The sequence below is a fragment of the Mobula hypostoma genome, chromosome 5 (assembly GCF_963921235.1).
Source record: "Mobula hypostoma chromosome 5, sMobHyp1.1, whole genome shotgun sequence".
NCBI classification, from domain to species: Eukaryota; Metazoa; Chordata; class Chondrichthyes; order Myliobatiformes; family Myliobatidae; genus Mobula; species Mobula hypostoma.
Window position 1 is genome coordinate 124,246,249 of NC_086101.1, and position 24,542 is coordinate 124,270,790.

General features: G+C 41.7%; 1 protein-coding gene across 1 annotated transcript in view; it reads left to right on the top strand.

The window, feature by feature from the left end:
- Window positions 1-24,542, top strand: part of LOC134346985 (ADAMTS-like protein 1) — a 546,173-nt gene that overhangs the window by 315,817 nt on the left and 205,814 nt on the right. Inside the window, exon 5 of the mRNA XM_063048923.1 lies at window positions 16,630-16,675. Coding sequence (XP_062904993.1) covers window positions 16,630-16,675 — 46 coding nt within the window. The remainder of the gene's footprint in view (window positions 1-16,629; window positions 16,676-24,542) is intronic.

The following is a 24,542-nucleotide window of genomic DNA, read 5'->3' on the forward strand; positions in this document are numbered from 1 at the left end:
ACTACTGTTTGAGTGAAGTTTTTTCTTGCTTTCAGACCCAAAGTTCCTACCCAATGTTCTCAAACTGTACTCTTTGGTTTTTGATCACAGACAAGATAAACGTACAGTCTGTTGAGCATTCCAACTATTTTATAAGTTCCATTTTACTAAACTCCACAGAGAATACATTCTATCCACTTTGTCCTCAAAGAGCAAGTCCACTGTCCCCGGAAACAGGCTGGTGAACTTTACTGCGCTCCCTTTTTAGCAAGTATATCATTTTACAGGTAAGAAGAATGAAACAATAAGCAGCACTCTGGGTGTGATCTCACCAAGGTTCTATTATCACCATGGTAAGACATCTTTATTCCCTCTGTTTAAGTATAAAAGGCAACAGACCATTTGTATTCTGGATCACTTACTTTTATCAGCAAATTTGAAAATCCGACATTTAGACCCTCCAGTCAAATCCTGGCTGCATCGGTTCCTTAGGTATCTAGCTAGTCACAGTCAGCCACCCTGCGAAATCTTTTTCTTCCCACATTATGACTTCTGTTCCAAATCCAATTCTCAATCCTTTTCAGTATTTTGTGCATTTTTAGATTGCTGACCAACCTTGTGGACTTTGCTTTAGATCTGTACCAGCTCCTGGAAAGTACAATTCCCCAAGCATTTCCCTGCACTCTTTTGTTGTTGTATGCCCATGACACCCCTTGGATTCTCCCAATAATTATCTATAATATGTGTAATTTGAGGTAGCCAATTAACCTACCAACCAGAAAATGGCTGGATATGGGAGGAATTCATTGCACCGAGAAGGAATTCATGCATTCACATAGAGAACACGCATACACTACACAAACAGCAACGAAGGGCAGAATGAAATCCTGGAGTACACATGTGAAATATCTGTCCCACCCGCAACAAGACTGTGCTATCCCCAAAGCATTCTCAAAATTCAAATCCACTACTCTACCTTTGTGTATTCTGCTAGTCTCATTCTCAAAGAACTCCAGTGTATGCCCAGCAGAAGTTCATGCCGACTCTGCTCAACCTTATTATTCTTTTCAGAGTAATCTATTACTAAATCCTTCACCAAAGTTCTAACATTTTCACTACTACCAATGTCTGGCTAATAAGTTGGTAGCTCCATTTTCTTTCTCCTTTTTATAAATTGCATTGTCACATTTCCTACCCCCCAATCATTTGGAGCAGCAAAGTCAAAATCCATCATATTTTGGAAGATGAAAATTAGAACCTTCTTGTCTCTACACTTAATTCTTTCAAAATTCTAGGATATGGACAATCAGGTCTTTGGAGATTATTCCTTTATAGTCACTACAGATTTTCCAGTATCTTTTTATTATCCTATACAAGGCTATGGACCTAGTGCAGCTAAATAGAATTCGTATCTTTGAAATCTTTAGATGCAACAATTGGCATCAACATTGTTGGCCAAAGTGCCTGTTTCAGTGCTATTCAACTCTATGACTAATTTCCTTTGGTTCAGCTCTCTCACCCTCGGTTCTCTGCAAGTTTTGAAAGCAAACACAACATAATTGTTTAATTCCTGTTTTTTTAATGTAATTCTCCACTTCTGGAAGCTCTGTGGTAAGAACAGCAGATTTGCTCTCTTTTCCCTTTTTTATGCCTATAGAACCATGTGTGTTTCTTGCCAGTTTTCTCTTATATTTACGCCTTTTATGGACTTTGCTGTGTTTTAAAATGATCCCAATCCTCAGGCCTACTGCTAATTCAGGCAAATTTATAAATCTCTTCCTCAGATGTAATATTGTCTTTAAATTTTCTTGCAACACACGTAAAAGTTGCTAGTGAACGCAGCAGGCCAGGCAGCATCTCTAGGAAGAGGTGCAGTCGACGTTTCAGGCCGAGACCCTTCGTCAGGACACCATTTGAAGTTTGTTTTTATGCTAAAAGGAAGACTTTTGTTCTGGAGATCATTTATTACTTCTTTAAATACTAGTCACTGCCTGACAACAGTGATAATTCTAATTAATTCTTCTAATTAATCACAGCCAACTCTCCCCTCATGCTAAGTTTCCTTTGTAAGATATGAGATCTTGATATTGGATTAAATACATTGCATATCAATGTATGATGTATTTCAACCAGGCTTGTTTGGAGAAATCCCTGCCCAGTTACCATCAGCATATAACCTGTAGAATGAGAGGTCCCAACACACTAGATCAGTGTTACACTAGATAAGGAATGCTTACCATTCCACACTTTGGGAAATCAGAACCCTTGGTTGTCTTACATGTATACATGTTGCATACAACATCTCCACAATCTCAACGATTTCTGGCTGTTGGCTAACGGAGCAAGGAAAACAACTACGAAGAGGGAGGGAACATCGACTCAGACCATGAGAGGCCTGCATCGGGCATTTTCATGCCTTACAAGGTGCAGATTGGAAGTCTGTGTGGGGACCACTCCTTGCACAGACATTAGAGCAATGTGTGGTTAAGTGCCTTGCTCAAGGACACAAACACGTTGCCACAGCTGAGGCTCGAACTAGCGACCTTCAGATCACTAGATGAATGCCTGAACCACTTGGCCACATGCCCAAAACAACTAAATACTTTGTTAACTACACTTTTTCTCGCAAATGATTATCAAAGTGATAGTCTGTAGCTCCCCTTGGACGTGGAGGCAACTTGATGTTGCAGAACCAAAGCAAGGTGAGGTGGCGGGCCCATCACAGAGAGCGTGGAGGAGTGTTAAAGATCAGGCACAGGTTGAATTGAAGACATGGGATCCAGGCCCTAGAGGGTGTCGATGCCGCTGAACACGATGTTCGGACTGAGGTTTACAGGCAAAGTCCAGCGTATCCAAGTGGCAGGACCCGTTGTTCGGACGGAGACTTAAGCGCCGGGCCAGATTGAAAGGGTCAGGGTGTTGAGGCCCGAGGTGAGATACGGGCCAGTTCAGATCGCTGCTTGAATCGGCAGAACTTGATGTCCTGAAGGAGAATTAAGCCATTGGCCAGGTTGAAAAGGTCAGGGTATAGGGGCCTGGGGCGAGATACGGGCTGGTTCAGATCACTGCTCCGCGGTATTTACTTAGTTCCTCGCAGAACTATAGGACTCTCTTGCGGACTTCAGTTCAGGAACATTTACATGTGGTTACCGTTCACACGGTATGTGTTTTCAATGCTCATTGATGTGCAACAGTCCTCTGTTTTATGGGTTATTTTGTTCTTTTATTTTTTATGGACATGATGTGGTTTTTCTTCTCTACACAGTGAATGTTAGGCAGTCTTTATATATATATTTTTTTGCATGTCTTTGTTTTGTGGCTACATGTTAGGAGACGAATCTCAAGATTGTATAATATATACATACTTTGGACTTTGAATCTCCATCAGCACAGGTGCACCACAAGACTGTATGTTTAGTCCTATGCTCTACTCGCTTTACACTTATGACTGGCTAACCACAGCTCCAATGCCATATATAAGTTTGCTGATGACACCACTGTCGTAGGGTGAATCAAAGGTGGTGACGAATCAGCATATAGGAGGGGGACTGAAAATCTGGCTGAGTGACGCCACAACAACAACTTCATGTTCAATGTCAGCAAGACCAAGGAGCTGATTATTGACCTCAAGAGGAGGAGGTAATTGGAGGTCCATGAGCCAGTCCTCACTGGGGGAAATCAGAGGTGGAGAGAGTCAGCAACTTTAAATTCCTCAGTGTTATAATTTCAGAGGACCTGTCCTGGGCCCAGCAGGGAAATACAATGTTGAAGAAAGCAGGCAGGGCCTCTATTTCCTGAGGAGTTTGTGAAGATTCAGCGTGACATGGCAGTGCCTCTATTTCCTGAAGAGTTTGTGAAGATTCAGCGTGACATGTATAACTTTGAAAAACTTCTATAGATGTATAATAGAGAAAAAAAATGGACTGACTGCATCACAGCCTGGTAAAGAAACACCAATGCCCTTGAAAGGAAAATCCTACAAGAAGTAATGGATCCGGCCCAGTCCATCATGGCTAAAACCCTCCCCACTATTAAGCAAATCTATGCTGAGTGCTGTCACAGAAAAACAGCGTACATTATCAGGCAACCCCATGACCCAGGTCGTGCTCTCTTCTCACTGCTGACTTTGGTAAAAAGGTACAGGAGCCACAGGACTCACAGCACCAGGTTACCCCTCAAGCATCTTACTCCTGAATCAGTGGGGATGACTTCACTCCACTTCACTTGCACCATCACTGAATTATTCCCAGCACCTATAGACTCACTTTCAAGGACTCTTTATCTCATGTTCTCAATACTTATTGCTTATGTATTTATTATTATTGCTATTATTATTAATTTTTTTCTTTCTTTTTGTACTTCTACAGGTTGTTGTCTTTTGCATACTGATTGTCCACCCAGCTAGTGAAATCTTCCATTGATTCTATTATAGTTATTGGATTTATTAAGAAAGCCCAGAAGAAAATGAATCTCAGGGTAGCATATGGTGACATGTATGTACTTTGATAATTAACTTACTTTCAACTTTGAACATCTTGAACTTCATAATGTATTATGCCCACACTTCCCCAAAAGCATCTTTGCAGATAGATTATCATTTTACAGCGCAAGATCTTCCCTTGTTGGTTCCTCAACATATTTATTAAGAGAATCAATCTAAAAACATTCTGCAAATTCAACATCACTAACACTATTTGACTTGCAAGACTGGATATATATTACAGTCATCCATGATTACAGTATTACTTGTCATCCATTCCTCTAAATTCCTGATTTATGCCAACAATTCCATACCCTTAAAAACAAAGCTTTCCCAATTTTAACCAAGAGGCAGAGAGAAGGTGAATACAATTCTAATTTATTGTAAATATGAAAGACTTCTGGTTTAACAGACACAAAATGTTGGAGGAGCTCAATAGGTCAGGCAGCATCAATGAAGAGGAGTAAATGGCAACATTTCAGATGAGACCCTTCATCAGGAATGGAAACCAAAGTGAAGAAGCCAGAATAGGAAGGTGGGGGGAGGGGCGTAGGGTACAAGCTGGAAGGTGATAGGTGAAGCCAGGCAAAGGGTAGGTAGGTGGGTGGGGGAGGGGGAATGAAGTGAGAAGATAGGAGGTGATAGGTGGTAAAGATAAAGAGATGATGAAGAAGAAATCTGATAGGAGAAGAGATTGGACCATGGGAGAAAGCAAAGAAGGAACGGTATTAGTGGGAGTTGATAGGCTGGTGAGAAGAGAAACGATGAGAGGGGAGCCCAAACGTGGAATGGAAAAAGAGAGACGGTGGAGGAAGGAGAAATTACTAGAAGTTAGAGAATTCAATGCTCATGCTGTCAGGTTGGAGGCCACCCAGATAGAATATGATATTGTCTCTTGACATCCCTGACAGTTTTACGGGGATCATCTTGATTTCTTAAAAAAGTCAGGGTCAGCTGATTTGAACATTGAAGTTCTGGACTTTTATAGGAACTCAATCTCCTTGTCATCCATGGTTTCCAGTTTGGGAACACCTGGAATATCCTCTTTATTTTACAGCATTCCACACATGATGATAAAGTTAAGAGGATGGTGGCATACCCACTAAGGCTGGCTGCTGAGTCTTCTGTTTTGTATGCAAGGAGAAGGAGCACAGCCTGGTGGTCTGATTTACTGAAATGTGGAAAGAGTAGGCTTGGTAGGCATCTTTGATGGTTGTATAGCAATGGTTGAAGGTGTTTGGGCCTCTAGTAGGCCAGGAGATGAGCTGGTAGTATTTTGGTAATACACTCTTGAGGTTGACCTGATTGAAATTGTTGACAATGATGATGAGGGCCTCATGGTATCCTGTTTCACTGCTGTTGACCACAATGTTCATTGAGTGTAGGTTTCACACCTTCCAGGGGTGGAAGGTAGATGTCCTCCTTCTTCAAAGTACATGGTCTCCCGCCCTCTGTCACTGATGCTGCACTCACCCGCATCTCCTCCATTTCCCATCTTTTCGATGTTAACAATGATAGAGTTCCTCTTGTCCTCATCTATCGCCCCATGAGCCTCAGCATCATTCTCCATAACTTCTGCCATCTTTACTGGAAACCAACCACCTAACACATCTTTACCTCCCACCCCCAATCTCTGCTTTCCATAATCTGGGCAGAGTGACGCTGCCTATTACTGATTGTGGTCTGGTGATTAGGAAGTCAGGGATCCAGTTGCAGAGGGAGGTTTTGATTCCCAGGGACTGGAGATGATGGTGAGTTTGCTTAGAATTATAATATTGATGGTGGAGCTGTAGTCAATAAACAATGGTCTGACATAATTGGCTTTAATGTGGAAATGCTCAAGAGATGAATGTAGAGCCAGGAAGAGGGTGCATCTACTACAAACCTGTTTCAGTGGTAGGTGAACTATAGTGGCTTAAATTTGACTGGAAGGGAAGAATTACCTGTTAGATTTATTAATTCCTTATTGTTTTCTGACAGTTCAAGTTATCATCATTAAATATTCTGTTTTCATGTAGTGCTTCAGAATGTTGGCTGAATTTTATCATTTATTACATGTAAATGTACTTTTATGAACTAAGTGTACCGAATAATGACTTGGATGTATTGTTGCACCAGGCACTGCTTTTCTTTGAGAACTATCACCTTCAATAAAGATCGCAGTACCTCTGGTTATTTGAGTATGTAGACAGCAGTGCTTCAGCATCAAATCCTGCTATAAGTACTGAGATAATTTTGATAGTGTTACTTAAAATTGCTGGTCAAAGTGTGAGGATTCATTTCTGTTTCAGTAATACTTGATGAAGTAAATTGCAGAAAGAGGTTAGGTATTGTTGAAAAAAACTTAATAAAGTACAGCTGTGCTGCCCATTATTAGCACAGTGTCATTTGGCAATACTGTATAACACAGTGTCTGAGACTGTGGTTTGTAAAAACAAGAATTAATCTTGAGTTAGAATAATGCAACAGTCTATCCCATGTTGAGTTCATTTATTCACAAGTGAATGGCAGTTTCTCTGGTTGTTTTTATGCAATGTAATTTGGTGTTATAACTTTGAGGGATAAGTGTAGCATATGGACATGAAGAACCAATTGATTTAAACTGTTTCTAACAATTAGGGGGATTTGCACAAAAATACAGAGCTGATACCCATCTAATTATTAAAAGGAAAACAGTACTGGCAAAATCTTGCTGCTGTATACAGTTGGAGGTCAAGCAGCCAATACTGATGTGGTTTTGTTCACAGTACACTGTACATGCTTAACTGTGACTGCATAAATATGACTTGCCGGAAGCTAACTACATGTAAGATATATCGTATTTTATAAAAATAAAAATCTGGACAATGATTTTTCCTGCCAATTTTCTTTTTTTTGGTAGCAGTGTTTTCACATAATCTATTTTTCCTTTTTTTTTGGCGATTACTTCAAACCATGCAGGTTTGGAGTGTGATATTATCCATTCTGGGGTGGCCTTCTAGGAAACGGTTAAAGCTGTGCAAAATACATTTATTTTGTCTGTTGGTGCTTCAGTTGGGAGAAGGATCATCCTACACGAAGTGGACAGGACACTCAGGAGGATTTTATTGTTGACTGAATTTTGTGGTGAAGTAAGAGAGAAGGTATATTAAGGCAAACACGAGGAAATCTGCAGATGCTGGAATTTCAAGCAACACACATAAAAGTTGCTGGTGAACGCAGCAGGCCAGGCAGCATCTTTAGGAAGAGGTACAGTCGACGTTTTGGGCTGAGACTCTTCATCAGGACTAACTGAAAGTAGAACTAGTAAGAGATTTGAAAGTGGGAGGGGAAGGGGGAGATCCAAAATGATAGGACAAGACAGGAGGGGGAGGGATGGAGCCAAGAGCTGGACAGCTGATTGACAAAAGGAATATGAGAGGATCATGGGACAGGAGGCCTAGGGAGAAAGAAAAGGGGAAGGGGGGGGGAAATCCAGAGGATGGGCAAGGGGACAGAGGGAGAAAAAGGAGAGAGAGAAAAAGAATGTGTGTATATAAATAAATAAATACCGGATGGGCTACGAGGGGGAGGTGGGGCATTAGCGGAAGTTTGAGAAATCAATGTTATATTCCTTATATTCTGTCTGGGTAGTCACACTCAGGTTGGAGGAACAACACCTTATATTCTGTCTGGGTAGCCTCCAACCTGATGGCATGAACATTGACTACTTAAACTTCTGCTAATGCCCCACCTGCTCCTCGTAGCCCATCTGGTATTTATTTATTTATATACACACATTCTTTTTCTCTCTCTCCTTTTTCTCCCTCTGTCCCTCTCACTATACCCCTTGCCCATCCTCTGGGCTTCCCTCCCCTACCCCCTTTCTTTCTCCCTAGGCCTCCTGTCCCATGATCCTCTCATACCCCTTTTGCCTATCACCTGTCCAGCTCTTGGCTCCATCCCTCCCCCTCCTGTCTTGTCCTATCATTTTGGATCTCCCCCTCCCCCTCCCACTTTCAAATCTCTTACTAGCTCATCTTTTAGTTAGTCCTGACGAAGGGTCTCGGCCCGAAACGTCGACTGTACCTCTTCCTAGGTATATTAAGGCACTGAGTTGGATGTTGTCTCTGAATAGTCAAATGCTGCCACATAGTTTGAATTATTAACATATGTGATATAGGTATGGAGATAGTTAAAGAACAAAATTAGCTCAAGTGTAGTAGACAGCAAGTAATAATGAAAACTTGTTTTAATGATTGTTAAGATACATATGCACTTTTTGAGAAGCAATCTGGATTATCAAAATGCTCTTGTTTTCAGGGGCTGGAGAACATATGATGAGGCCTCCTATGTATGGGTTCTTTGAAGAAAATTTACCTGCTGTGGATAAAGGGGAAGTGGTGAATGTACTGTACTTAGATTTCCAGCAGACAATTAGTAAGATTATTGCAGAAAATAAAAGTTCATGGTATAGGAGTAAGATATTGGTGTGGATAGAAAGCAGGCTGGCCGAGAGGAAACAGAGAATAGGCATAAATGAGCAAAATGTGTTTTCCGGCCGATTGAACAATCTAGCGCTTTGCTCTCTCCAAGGGACTTTGGTGAGCTTTTGAGTGAAGTGTGTGACCTCGAGTGAAAAGTCCACAATCAGCTCCATTTCTTACCGACCATGCCATTCGAGTGTTGAGAAAGATTGAAATCAAGGAGGGCGGGAAGCAGAAGGCGAGAGGGTGTTCTGCTCCATCTGCCTGCAGAAGACTGGTCTCTCTCTCATTCTTGCTCTCTGCTCCCAGAGGAAGGTGCCTTGTGTACGGTTTGAGGATTGGACTCTGTGGTTCACATTATGGTGTGTTTCTGTTTTCTGCTCACTCCTTTTCTGTTGCAATTCTGTGTGGTTTTGATCAAGACGGACTGGTGGTGTGGGCTGCAGTAAGCAAACCACGCAACGCTGGATTGAACTGAACTGAGCTGAACTGAATAGTTCTGGACTGTTTCAATGACTTGTGGTTTTTGTTTTATATTCTGTGCTGTTCACTCACTTTTTGTGCCGTTTGCATGATTTGTTCTTTGTGCATTGGGGGTTTTAATGTTTCTTCTTTTAACAGATGATATGGTTTTGTTTGTTTTCTCTGTGGGAAGACAAACCTCAGGGTTGTATACTACATACATTGATAATAAATTTACTTTGGATCTGGTTTGCAGGGTAATAAAATGAATAGGGAGCAATGCTCATTTTTCAAGTTTTTATCATTTATATAAATGATTTGGATGAAGGTACAGACACAAAGATAGATAGAAAATCAGTAAGTTATGACTGGAGAACAACTTATAACTTGTAATTGGAGGATAGCTAATGTTGTTCTATTGTTCAAGAAAAGCTTACGAATAGGCTGGGAAATTATAAACAATTGAGTCTGAGGTTTGCCTTGGCTAAGTTATTGGAAGGTATTCTAAAGGACAAGTTATATAAGCATTTAGATAGATGAGGGATAGTCAACATGTCTTTGTGCATGGGAAGCCATGTCTAATCAATCTTATAGAACTTTTTGAAGTTTGCCAAGACAGTTGATGAAGGGAAAACAGTGGATGTTGTCTACATGGACTTTAGGAAGGCCTTTGACAAAATTCCACATAGGAGGCTGGTTCGGAAGGTTATGTTGCTTGCGTTCAGAATGACGTTGTCAATTGGATTCGACATTGGCAGAGTGGGAGAAGCAAGAGAGTGGTTGTAGATGCTTATCACCTATCAACAGGAAAGAAATCAATAAGATTGAAAGAGTGCACAGAAAATTTACTCGAGTGTTGTGGGGACTTGAGAATCTGAGTTATAGGGAACAGTTAAATCAGTTAGGACTTTATTCCCTGCGGTACAGGAGAATAAGGGGAGATTTTATAGAGAATTTTGCAAAATATGCAAAATTATGCAAAAATAGAGTAAATGAGTATGGATAGGATGAATACATGCAGGCTTTTATTCCGTCAGGTTGGGTGAGACTAGGACTAGAGGAAATAGGTTTTGGTGAAAAGTGAAATATTTAATGGGAAGCCTATTTGTCAGAGGGTGGTGTGATTATGGCAAGAGCTGCCAGAGGAAGTGGTAGAAGTGGGTTCAGTTTCTACCAATTAAGAGAACTATGGATAGGTACATGGATGGGAATGGCTTGGAGGGAATAATCCAGGTGCAGGTGGATGAAATTAGGCAGAAAATTGAGTTGGGATGAACAAAGGGTCAAAGGGCCTGCTTCTGTGCTAAGCACTACAAAAATGTTTGCTTGGAATACAGGCATGTTAAGGGAATTTGCAAAAACTTGCTAAATCAGGCATAAATAGGAAAGCATGGAGTGTCCATCAGCAAGAAAATTTTCAACAAAAAACATAATGAAACATTCGGAGTGATCTGGGAGTCCTCCTGCATAATTTGTGGGAGTAAGAGTGGGCAAATGGCCTCTTTTATGTGCTTTAAGACTTCCTGATGATTACAGTAAGTAATGTCTCTTTCTGGTGTTTACATATTGCCTGCACAGTTAGTATCCACAGTCTGCTGCAGAGTGCCCACACTATTTTGAGTAACTAAGTGGCTCCTGATTTTACCTTGAAAGAATCTTGCTCTAACCATAAAGTCTTACTATTTTCTTCTTGATTCCATCACTAGAGGAAGTGGGTTCTTGTCATTTTTCAAATAATCCAAGTCAAGGAATCTGCCTCTCATGATTTAACCCTTTACAGTCTTAACATCATTACAGTGAACCTGTCTTCTAATCCCGGCATGGAGTTTATTCCTGATTTTGGTATCCAGAATTGACTCCAATTATCCAGGAGTAACACACTCAAGACTAAGTGCCTCTATAGCATTACTTTCACATATGTGTATTCCAGCTACTGAGTTAAAGGTGAACAATCTATTAGACTGCTTGATGTTTATTTTGTTGTTTGGTTTATTTTTACAATAAAATTTGGGTTTACTCAATAATCCACAATAAATTCAGCAATACTTCCATGAAACCCTCTGAAAAATGGCAGAAATATTGTTTGCAAAAATTCATATCCTGACTGCTTTTATTCCATCCAATAAAATATATTCTGTGCCATGTATTATGAATTTTTGGCAGCAATGTATTGAAATCTTTTGAAATTTACTATGCTGAAATTATGCCATCACTGGCAGGAAAGTAACATGACTGTTTGGAACGTAAGGTTTTAACAATATAGTTGAAATTTAAAGCCTCCTTTGCACATGCCGAAACCAAGCTCCCCTCCCTTCTCTGCTTAAACTGCTGATTTATTTCTTTGTCAGTTAACTCAGTGAGTGTCCCACGTAGTTGCACTCTCAAATTTTGATCATTTCCCTTCCTGTTAAATTCCTGCCTTACTCAACCTCTTAGGTCAGAAAACATATTTGCTGTTCCTATATTCTTCTCTCAGTCCCCAGGAACACTCTCCCTCCTTTCTCCCATCATTGAAATATGCACTTTTGAAAAAGCAACATTCTCTAGAATCTAATAACAGTCAGCTATGACCTCTGGAGCAAGTCCTTAAAGATGGAAAATGTACAATAGAAGCAGATGTTCAGTGAGCAGTGCCCAGAGGATGATCCATCTAGGCTTTTTCCTAAGAGCTACACTCTCACAGAAGCTAGTGAGAGTGTAGATTTGAGAAGCAAAAGGGATTCCTCAGAGAAATCAGTGGGTTTGAAATGAAGAGAAGGCAGACAAAGTAGGAGGTGAGAGTAAGTGAATGTTTGCAATTGTAACTTGTGGGATATTGCTTTAAAAATAACAGTTTTAATATGATTTATTGTTTATATGATGCATTGTCTCTTACAGCACTAACATCAACAATTGATTGGACAACTTCATATATTGTTGATTCGGCCAATAATAGTAGTGTCATCAGTAAATTTATGGAGGAGCTGTGCTTTAGCCTCACAGTCATAAAGAAAGTAGAGAGGGGAGGTAGGCTTGAGGTGCACCTATGCTGATAAAGATCATGGAGGGAGATGTTCTTGCCAATCCGAATTGACTGGGGTCTGCAACTGAGGAAATTGAGGATCTAGGTGCTCAAGGAGATATTCAGGTCTTAGTCTTGGAGGTTATTGATTAGTTTTGATGAAATTATAGTATTGAATGCTGAGCTTTAGTGTAGTTAATGAAGAGCATCCTGATGTATGCATCTTCACCAGCCAGATGTTCCAGGGTTGAGTGAAGAGCCAATGAAATGGTATCTGCTGTTCACCTGTTACAACAGTAGACAAATTGGAGTGATCCAAGTTGCTTCTCAGGCAGGAGTTGATATGTTTCATCACCAACCTCTCAAAGCAGTTTACCACATTCTTCTTGGGCATGGGTAGAATTGAAGCTTGCTTGAAGCAGGGGGTACCTCGGACTGTTGAAGCAAGAAGTTAAAGATGTGAATGAACACTTCAGCACTTTAGCACAGGTACTCAGCACTTGGCCAGGTGGCCTTTCTGGGCCAGGTGCTTTCTGTGGGTTCCTGCTCCTGAAGAACCACTACTGTCAGCCACAGAAACAGAATTTACAGGGTCATCAGGGGCTGTGGGAGTTTGTGAAGTTGCCTCCATGTTCTGTTGTTTGAAGCGAGTATAAAAGGCATTGATTACATCTAGGAGCAAAACCTTGTCGTTGCCTATGTCACTTGGTTTCACTTTGTAAGAGTGATAATGTTTAAACCCTGCCACAGCTGTCAGGCATACTTCTGTGATTCCAGTTTGGACCCGATTTGCCACTTCGCATGCGAGATGGATTTCTGGAGTTTGTACCTGGATCTCTTGTATTTTCTTTGAATGCCACTTCAGCTGATTACAGATCTCTTGGTTCATCCAGGGCTCCTGACAGCGGAAGACTCTGAATGATTTTGTGGGGACACACTCAACCATGATTGACTTTATAAAGTCTGTGAGAATCATGGCGTATTTGTTCAGATCTGAGCATGACTAGGTCCCCTAACTCAAAGCAGTTCCATAGCTGCTCCTTTGCCTCCTACGGCCCACCTCTTCATTGACCTTACTTCTGGAGCCTCGCTCTTTAACCTCTGCCTGTATGCTGGTAGAAGGAGGACAGCCAAATGATCAGATATCCTAAAATGCGGTCTAGGGCTGGAACGGTAGACATGTCTTGTGGTGGAATAGCAGTGATTGAGTGTGTTGGGATCCCTGGTGCTACAGGTGATCTGTTGATGATAATTGGGCAGAGATTTCTTCAAACAACTCTGATTGAGGTCCCCAGCAATGATTTGAAAGGTAATGGGTAGGCTGCTTTTTGTTTGCCAATCGTGGCTTAACATCTTTCTTTGGTGGTATGTAGACTGCAGTCAGGATCATGGAGTAGAACTCTTCTGGTGAGTAGATCAGCTACCACTTCATCGTTTGATGCTCCAGGTTAGGGGAACCAGAGTGTGACAAGGCCACCATGTCTGAGCACCATGAAGAATTAAGCATGAAAGACAAAACCCCACCTTTTGCCCTCTTCAAATCAGCAGTCCGATCCATCCAGTGTATTGAGAAACTCTAGGGTCTGACTGATATATCCAGCATATCTGAGGTGACCATGTCTCCATGAAATAGATTATACAGCAAATCCTCATTTCCTTCCGTTACAGCAATCTGACTTTAGGTTCCTTATCTTATTCTCCAGAAACTGTACATTTGCTCTCAAGGTACTGAGTAGAGGAAGCTTTACACCACACTGTATTAGTTTGAATTGGACTTCTCCCCTCCTCTCTCTCTTTTGGCCATGGTGTTATAACTTTGTCCATTTAGAGGTGCTGTACCTATATTCCTGAGAGTTGAGTTTGCTGAGTCCTTCAGGATATTGTAAATTCATTACTTCTTTAAGATGGTTTAAGAGCACTTTGTTTGCTGCAGTGAAAGTAGTTCAGAATAGGTATATCTGGAAGTTTTGTCAGCAGCCCACTGTGTATCGCCAGCTCCAACCTGCAATATTTTACTTGACAGTAACAGTATAACGTAAATTACATGAATCAGACGGTAATCATTTATTTACTACAGCTCTGTGGTGAATAGATTATTCATAGATAGATTGTGTGGCTTCACACAGAAAGTGTTGGAAAAAGAAAATGTCCAGACTACCAAGATATACCAAGACAAGCAACATCGGAGAAATGCTGTCTACTCCTGCAGTTTTGAGGAATGGTGACTTCACTGTTGTAATGTAGCATCCAATTTTGTTCTCTCCCACTCCACAAAGTGTTGTGTTCTCTTTTTTTCACCTTGGCTGAAGATACAATGTGGAAACTGTGTTCATGTCTATCCCAATGAATCAGTGTGATGGCCAGTCACAAACCAGTATGTTAATTCCTAAAGGATGAATTTCAAAAGTTCCAATGGTTTCCATGAAAATTGGGCTGGAATTAATGGAAGCTTGTCATTACTACTTGTATACTGTATTTGCAACTTCTTTATGTTAAGAGAATGAATTTGACCCAAACTTCAATTGTTTTTGCATAATACAAGACACTTTCCTTCATACAGTGGAGGTCTGGTCTGGCATACAGCTGCATGCTTCCAATGACTCTGCAAAAGCTACCTGATACCACTACACATTGCTTTAATTCTGTTAACCATTTTTGCACTATATTCACTATCTTCCTCCAGATCCCAATCTCTTTAATCTTTGATAACTTCCTGCATACTTATGAAAGGCCTTGCTAATGTCCACATAATGTACATGTATTTGCATACATTTCCCACTTTGTACCCAAGCAATTCAGAATATATAGAGAAACAGAGAGAACTGGGGAATTTTCTGTGAGTATATGCAACTTGTTTATTTGACTATTGAATGACACTCTGGACGTAAGTATGCACTATGAATACATGTTAGTATTCTGTACATGTCATTTCATGGCTGAGGCAAGTACAAATGTACCACTTAAGACACGCTTGAATAGGTACACAGAAGGTAGGACCGGGGGGGAGATCGGTGGGGAGGGATGAATGGGGAGATGAATCACAGATGGAGCAATCCCTGTGGAAAGTAGAGAGTTGGGGGGGAGGGGGGATGGAGAGGTAACGGTGTGTTTAGTGGTTGGTTTCCGTAGAAGATGGCGGAAGTTCCAGAGAATGATGTGTTGGATGCAGAGGCTCGTGGGGTGGTAGATGTGAACAAGAGGAACTCTATCCATGTTAAGGCAGCGGGAAGATGGGATGGCACGGATGGCTGGGAAATGGAGGAGGTGCGGATGAGAGCATCATCAATGGTGGAGGAAGGGAAGTCCCATTCTCCGCAGGAGGACATCTCTGATGTCCTGGAAAGGAAAGCCTCATCCTGGGAAAAGATGAGATGGAGTTGAAGGAAATGGAAAATAGAAATGGTTGGGAAGAGGTAATCCCTGCTTCCTACAATATCCAACATGTTCTATATTTATCAATTTGAGTTATCAATCTGCTTCTCACAATCATCTAAGTGCACTCTTTGGAAAGGTCTTTATTGCCTTCTCCATCTCTATTTGTGATCCCTTCAGTGGTTCATCTCACCGATCGTAATAGATGGTACTCTTCTCCTAGCTTCTTGAGATACTTGTCTAATTCATCAAATGAAGCAAAATTCTTACCTACTGTCTCTCTGCTTACAATGCATAAATATTTGTGTAGCTTTTCTAAAATCTGTTCTTTAGCAAACTTAATTAAGTCAACTTTGTGTCCATACATAGCATAACCTTAGTCCATAAAACAATTCATCAGCTATGAGAATGGTCTTCATTGGATGTTTGTCATGTTTAGTCCAATGTTTTAAAGCTTTCTTGTGCATTCATATCTTTTTGTGTCTATTTGCTTCATTGTGTTGAGGAATATTGAAGAATTCAGTCTGGTTCAAGGTACAAATGCAAATGCAGTTTACATTATATGTTGTTAACAATGTTTAGAGCTTCACAGGAAAATCTTAAGCCTGAATTAACTGACTTTAATCACACTAATACAGTCAGTTTTTTTTTGCATCTTGCTTATTCTCCATTAGTAACAGTGATGAAAAACTCAAATGAGCCTCATGGTTGGGTAACACACTTACTGTTGTGAGAAGCAGAAGGGAATAAATTAAATAATTTACTGGAATATCTTCTTGAAATTGGTACAATGACTTCTGTTTAGTGTTGCACAGCAAACATTGTGATGGACCACAGAATTGTTTTTTATTCTATCATACTTATTCATTATATTTTTCTTGTTTCTGTAGAAACTGTGAAGGGCAGAATATCCGGTACAGAACATGCAGCAATGTGGTAAGTCTTACTCCTTTGATTTTGTCCTCTGTAAACTGGACCCAAGTAAGAAGTATTGTATGTGGTCATCCTTTCAGTGCTTTAGATGATCTGTAACTGGGATTAGGATGGGGAGAAGCAATTCTTTCTGTTCCATCTGACTGCATTGGAAATAAGTGCACCAGTGTTGATTGTCAGCAAGGAGGAAATGTTCCAGGCCATGCTCTCTTCTCACTGCTGGCATCAGGAAGAAGATACAGAGCCTCAGGACCCACACCACCAGATTCAGGAACAGTTATTACCCCTCAACAATCAGGCTCTTGAACAGAGGGGATAACTTCACTCAACTTCACTTGCCCCATCACCTATGGACTCACTTTCAAGGATTCTCTTATCTCATTTTCTCAATATTTATTTCTTATCTATTTAATAATAATAATAATTATTATTTTGTTATACCTCTTTCTTTTTGTATTTGCACAGTATTTTTACACATTGGTTGTTGTCCATCCAGTTCAGTGTGATCTTTCATTGATTCTATTGTGTTTCTTGTATTTACTGTGATTGCCTGCAAGAAAGTGAGCCTCGCGGTTATATACGGTTACATATGTGTACTTTGATAATAAATTCACTTTGAACTTTGAACTTTGAAGTTAAAGATCCAATTGCAGAGGCCCAGGTTTTGGAATTTGTTGACTAGTACTGAGGGTATGATTGAGTTGAATGTGGAGCTGTAATCAATAAACAGCAGCATGACTTATGTGTTACTATTGTCCAGATGATCCAAGGCCATGTGGAGAGCCAATGAGATTGCATCTGCTGTAGACCTAATGTGGTGATAAACAAATTGCAGTGGGTCCAGGTACTTGTGTTGGGCACGTGGCCAAGTGGTTAAGGAGTGGCGCCTCATATAGACTTCCAATCTGCGCCTTGTAAGGAATGAAAATGCCCGACACAGACCTCTCATGGTCTGAGTCGACGTTCCCTCCCTCCCAGGTACTTGCTTAGGCTGGAGTTGATTCTATCCATGACCAACCTCTCAAAGTACTTCATTACAATAGATATGAATGCCACTAGGTAATAGTCATTTAGGCAGCTCATCCTGTTTTTCTTGGGCACAGCTACGATTACTGTTCTTTTTGAATCAGATGGGAACCTCTGATTACAGTAATGAGTGCTTGAAGATATCCTTAAACACTCCAAACAGTTGGTTGGCACAGATTTTCAGAGCTGTATCACGTACGCCATCAGGGTTGCGCGGGTTCACCCTCATGAAAGATGTTCTGTCATGGCTTCCAAGGCAGAGATCACAGATCAGTAGATGCAGCAGGGATTCACACAGATGTAGTTTCATTCTCACTTTCAAAGTGTGCATAAAACAGATTGAGCTCATCCAGGAGTGAAGCATCACAGCCACTCATGATGTTAGGTTTTGCTTTGTAGGAAGTAATGGGCTGCACACCCTAATAGTACTGTCGTGCCCATGATTCCACCTCAAACCTCAATCACAACTGTTTTTTTCGCTCTTAAAATAGCACTTTTGGGGGACAAAGTACCTATACTCCTAATCCCCTCTATTTCACAACAATTCAAAAGCCCCATTATGAAATTCTTGCCCTCCTTTATCTTTCCAACTTCATTTGCCATTCGTCAGCCCACTTTTCCAGCTGATCAATATTCCTCTGTAATTCCCTAGAAATATCCCCACCGTGACATCACCTGCAAACTTACTAGAGCCATAGAGCCAAAGAGCCTAAAGTCATCAAACAATACAACACAAAAAAAGGACCTTCATGCCCAACTCAATAATGCTGACCAAAATGCCCATTGTCCCATCTGCCCCCTATCTTGCCAAACCTTTCCTATCCATGTACCAGTCCAAGTGAATGGTGTTACTGTACCTGTTTTAACTACTTACCCTGTCAGCTCGTTCCATATACTTTGTGAAGTTATGCAGAATGGAATCACTGAGTCAACATCAATGTCAACTAACCATTTACACTAATCCTACATTAATCCCATTTAAAAAAAATTCTCCCCATATTCTCTCATATCAACTTGACCCACATTCTATAACACACCAACATACTAAGGACAATTTACAATGACCAACATTCATGTCTTTGGGTTGTGAGGAGAAACTAATTCACCTGAGGAAGCCCATGTGGCACATAACATTGTTTGAGATATTGCTTGCTGATTGACCCAGAATGCCAGAGAGATCCTAAGCTATTCTTGGATTGATCAGAACTTGGTCTACACCATTAGAGTTGAAGTTCTTTTGAAATTTACTAGGCCTGCTTCCCTTTTTCCATTTTGGATGGAAGTAAGCCTGCTGTGGGAAAAGTAAGATAAAGTCATTAAGAATGATGAGAGTGATTTACAGTTTAACTGTCACAGAGGCTGGAAAGTTGAGAAATAGAGCCTTCCCTTTCATTGACACTTATTACTGCTAAGTAAATAGACATCTCTGGAACTATATCTCTCTACTTCACTCAAAGTGCTTTGCTAGAGAGATCACCTAGCCATACCTGGGAATGCTTATTTCAGTCTTGACCATAAACTTTTGCCTTCCCCCTACAGCTGAGAACAACTTCATCCTCACCTGCGTGAAGCCTTGTGCAATCTGCATCCTTCGCGATACAAGTGTTGCATGTTTAAACAAACTAGCTTGATGGCGACTTATGCAAAGTTTGCTGCCCTAAGAAAGCACACATTGTGATTGGATGTGGCCAGATCAGGTGAATGAGTGCATGGTCATAGGCACTTTCACTTCCACAAAGACTTTGACACACTTCCTGAGCAAAAGTCCGTGGAAGTATTCCCCTCATGGTTCTTATGATGATGTTCTTTTGGTGTGTCCTTGTATAAGGAAGAAAAATTTCTGAACAGTATTACAAATATCAAATATGTGAACACCATTGTTACATTCTGGGAATTGAAGCCCTGCTAATTTATTGTGAAATTGTGAGTCATGTGGATAGAGTACAAAATATTCACCACCAATCACAGACTTCATTTTCCAGAGATTTCAAATAACTAGGTACCAAATTAACTCAGGTTTATGATTAGTAATGGCAAAATGTATATCCATCATCATCAGAGTTTAAATTGTTCAGTGGTCAGATATATTATGACTTCAGTAATAATGCTAACATTTTGAATTGCAAGATATAAGAGGAGCTCCTTAAATTCTGAAAACCTGGCGCCAAAACATGGCAGCCAATTAGTGGGACGGCGCTGAATCATTAGGTGGGCCGCATCAGCTATCCATTCTCCAGAGAGTTAGAGCGTCGAGATTCCAGATGCTGGTGCAATTGGGTGCATGTCGTAACAGGACCTCCTCCCTACAGCCGACACCTGACAGCCGTGGCTTGGAGAGATGGTGATGGTAGTTGTAGATGAGAGCCAGATCCAAGATGTCCTTTTTAGGCACCCAGCACCTATCCTCAGGTCCGAATCCTTCCCAGTCCACCATGTATTGCGGAACACCCCGAACAGTTTGTGAGTCTAAGATTCTTCTTACTGTGAAGACCTGCTCCCCATTGATAAATCTGGGTGGCGGTAGGGCTATTGATGGTGGGGCTAAGGGGCTGGGGCTGGCAGGTTTTAATCTAGAGATGTGGAAAGTGGGATTGATCTTCAGGATCTTGGGGAGCTGCAGGGTGTGAGCCACCAGGTTTTTTAAAACTTTTTTGAGGACTTTGAAGGGGCCAATGAAATTGGGCACCTAGATCAGACCCGGCGAGGCAAATCCTGAGTGGACAGCCAGGCCTGTTTCCCAGGCTGCAAAGCGGGTCCCTGTCTTCTCTTTTGGTTAACCTTGGTTTCCACGATATGGGTAGTGACCAGCAAAATCTCTCTTGCCTTAATCTATTTCTGCTTGCAACTTCGGACAAGATCTCGGCTGCAGGAATCCCCATCTCGGCCTCCTGTTCCAGGAAGAGTGGCAGAGGATAACCAAACTGGCACTCGAACGATGACATCCCGTGCACTGAATACTGTAAGTTGTTGTGGGCGACCTCTGCCCACAACAAATGGTTACACCACTCCTCAGGTTTTTCTGAGGCCAGGAATCTTAGCGCTCATTCCAAATCTTGGTTGACCTCCTCCATCTGGCCATTGAACTGCGGGTGAAACCCAGAGGGAAGACTTCATATTGCCCCAGTCAGCTTACAGAACATCCTCCAGAGACGTGATGCAAAGTTTAGACCATGATTCGTGACAATGTCCACCAAGAATTCATGGATCCTGAAGACCTGGTCCAGGACAATCTCGGCTGCCTCTTCCGCAGATGGTAGCTTGTCCAAGGCAATGAGTTTGCAGGCCTTTGAAAAAGGATTGACAATTAATATGATAACAGTCTTCCCTTTGGATGGCGCAAGACCCATGACAAAGTCCATGGAGATGTGCACTCATAGTCTGTCCACTACTGGTAGAGGGTGGTGGATCCCTTGTTCCGGGTGCACACCTCGCATGCCTGCATATATTGTTGAATCTATTTCACCATTTCAAGCCATAAATACCTTCCCTTGATGAACTCGAGGGTTTTGGCAATGCCTGGGTGAGTGGTTATTCTCGAAGAATGTCTCCATTAGAGTGCCTGAGACTGGACAGAACTTGGGACAAACACAGGACCATTCTTAGGAGCCTACCCTTGATCCTGGGCCATGCGAACAAAGTTCATGGATTCCCCAATGAATTGGTGCTATTGCTTTGGCTTGGGGCAAAATGGTGGTAGGCTCTTTTGGGTTCGTTGAACAGACGAGACAAGGTGTAGGGTTTCTGGTTGATAGGTCAGGACAAAATTTAAACAGTTAAAGAAAAGAGACCACTAGACATGCTTTGAATTCAGTCTCTTGGCCGCCTTAATGTAAGACAGGTTGTTGTGTTCTGCCCAGGAAATAAAAAAGTTCTTGGCCCCCTCAAGCCAGTGACACCATTCCTCTAAGGCCGTCTTAACCATGAGTAACTCTCAAATCCCGATATCATAGTTTCTTTCTGCCAGGGATAGCCACCTGGAGGAAAATACACACAGGTGCAATTTACTGTCCAAAGGTGATCGTTGAGACAACACCACACCCACTCTGATATCTGAGGTGTCCACCTCCACGATGAAGAGAAGGACTGGGTTAGGTGAAACCGAAACGGGAGCTGTCGTGAACTGCTGCTTGGCCTCTGTAAAAGCAGCCCCAACTTCAGTAGTCCAGACGAAAGGGCCTGTGGTTTTCTTAGTTAGACCTAACAGCAGAGTTGCCACCAAACTGAAGTTAGACCATAAGACCATAAGACAAAGGAGCAGAAGTAGGCCATTCAGCCCATCGAGTCTGCTCCGCCATTTTATCATGAGCTGATCCATTCTCCTAGTTAGTCCCACTCCCCCGCCTTCTCACCATAACCTTTGATGCCCTGGCTACTCAGATACCTATCAATCTCTGCCTTAAATACACCCAGTGACTTGGCCTCCACTGCTGCCCGTGGCAACAAATTCCATAGATTCACCACCCTCTGACTAAAAAAATTTCTTCGCATTTCTGTTCTGAATGGGCGCCCTTCAATCCTTAAGTCATGCCCTCTCGTTCTAGACTCCCCCATCATGGGAAACAACTTTGCCACATCCACTCTGTCCATGCCTTTTAACATTCGAAATGTTTCTATGAGATCTCCCCTCATTCTTCTAAACTCCAAGGAATACAGTCCAAGAGCGGACAAACGTTCCTCATATGTTAACCCTCTCATTCCTGGAATCATTCCAGTGAATCTTCTCTGTACCCTCTCCAACGTCAGCACATCCTTTCCTAAATAAGGACACCAAAACTGCCCACAGTACTCCAAGTGAGGTCTCACCAGCACCTTATAGAGCCTCAACATCACATTCCTGCTCCTATACTCTATTCCTCTAGAAATGAATGCCAACATTGCATTCGTCTTCTTCATTACTGACTCAACCTGGAGGTTAACTTTAAGGGTATCCTGTACGAGGACTCCCAAGTCCCATTGCATCTCAGAACTTTGAATTCTTTCCCTATTTAAATAATAGTCTGTCCGTTTATTTTTTCTACCAAAGTACATAACCATACACTTTCCAACATTGTACTTCATTTGCCACTTCTCTGCGCATTCTTCCAATCTATCCAAGTCTCTCTGCAGACTCTGCATTTCCTCAGCACTACCGGCCCCTCCACCTATCTTCATATCGTCAGCAAACTTAGCCACAAAGCCATCTATTCCATAATCCAAATCGTTGATGTACAATGTAAAAAGAAGTGGCCCCAACACTGATCCCTGTGGAACACCACTGGTAACCGGCAGCCAACCAGACTAGGATCCCTTTATTCCCACTCTCTGTTTCCTGCAAATCAGCCAACGCTCTATCCACGTATGTAACTTTCCCGTAATTCCATGGGCTCTTATCTTGTTAAGTAGCCTCATGTGTGGCACCTTGTCAAAGGCCTTCTGAAAATCCAAATATGCAACATCCACCGCATCTCCCTCGTCTAGCCTACTGGTAATTTCCTCAAAAAATTGTAATAGGTTTGTCAGGCAGGATTTTCCTTTAAGTTCCTGATGAACTTCTGGTAAAAGTTAGTAAATTCCAGGAGATATTGGACTTGTTTGACACAGGATTATTGTAGCCAGTTTCTGATTGTCTGTGTCTTGGTAGGGTCCATTTTGAGATTACCATTGGAGATGATGAAACCCAAAGAAAAAATAGTTGTTATGTGAAATTTAGACTTCTCCAGCTTCACAAATAGTCCATGGTCTAGAAGACTCTTCAAAATATTTCTGACATGAGTGACATGCTCCTCTATGGACTTCGAGAAGATTAGCTTATCATCCAAGTACACGAAACCATACTTATGGAGAATAAGCCAGAGCACCTTATTTATAAAGACCTGAAACATTTCTGGAACATTAACAACACTAGAGGACATAGCCAGGTACTCAAAGTCCCTGTATTGAGTGCAGTTTTCCACTCATCGTCCTCCTTTTTGCCAACCCAATTGTATGCCCTCCTCAAGTCTAGCTTCATGAATATTCTTGTCCTTTGGAGAATCTTGAAGGTAGTGTTCATGAGTGGAAGGGGTTAACAATTCTTGACCATTATGTGGTTCAGCCATCTATAATCAATGCATGGCTGCAGTCTTCCATCCTTTTGTAGTACAAAGCAGAAGTTTGCGCAGGCGGGTGAGGTGGAGTGCCAAATGAAATCCATGGCCAAATGAGCCTCCTTTACATACTCTTCCATCACGTTTCTCTCTGGACCTGAAAGCGCATTTATTCAACTCTGCGGAGGAGAAATACTATGGAGTCGGTCTATAGCACATTTGTAGGGTCGATGCGGTGGTAGAGTTGAGGCCTTTCCCTTACTGAAGACCTCCTCTGTCCTTGTACAAAGAAGGGATTTCAATTGGTTTGAGTGTTGCTATCTTCTCCGGACCTTCCTTCAATGAAGGCTTCTTAGGTGGCAGGGGTGATTCAATAGAATGCAGTGTCTCCTCCCTAGGTTTACTAGACTTATTCGTTGAAACAGTGGCCAAATCAGAGTCCAAATCCTCATCTGTATCCTCATGTGATGGCAACAAAGTGTTACAAGTGGTCCTTGTGACCTGGGGAACAGGCTCTAATGATATGCAGTTAGGACTTTCCTTTAGTCAGAACCTGGTGGCTGGATCCCTCAGACTTTGCTGCTAGAGTTCCAGACTGCTTGGGTACCTCCTTGGTCTTCTCCTGAGCTAGAGATTCCCCCACTAAGCTGGGTCCAAACTTACAAAGTCCCGTTGACTAGGTCGTTGAGGGCAGGACTAGGTCTCCAGAAGGCTTCAGGTTACCTTGTACTGAAGTCTGCCCCGTTGTTGGTCATTGGTCTAGGGAGAGTCTGGGAGTT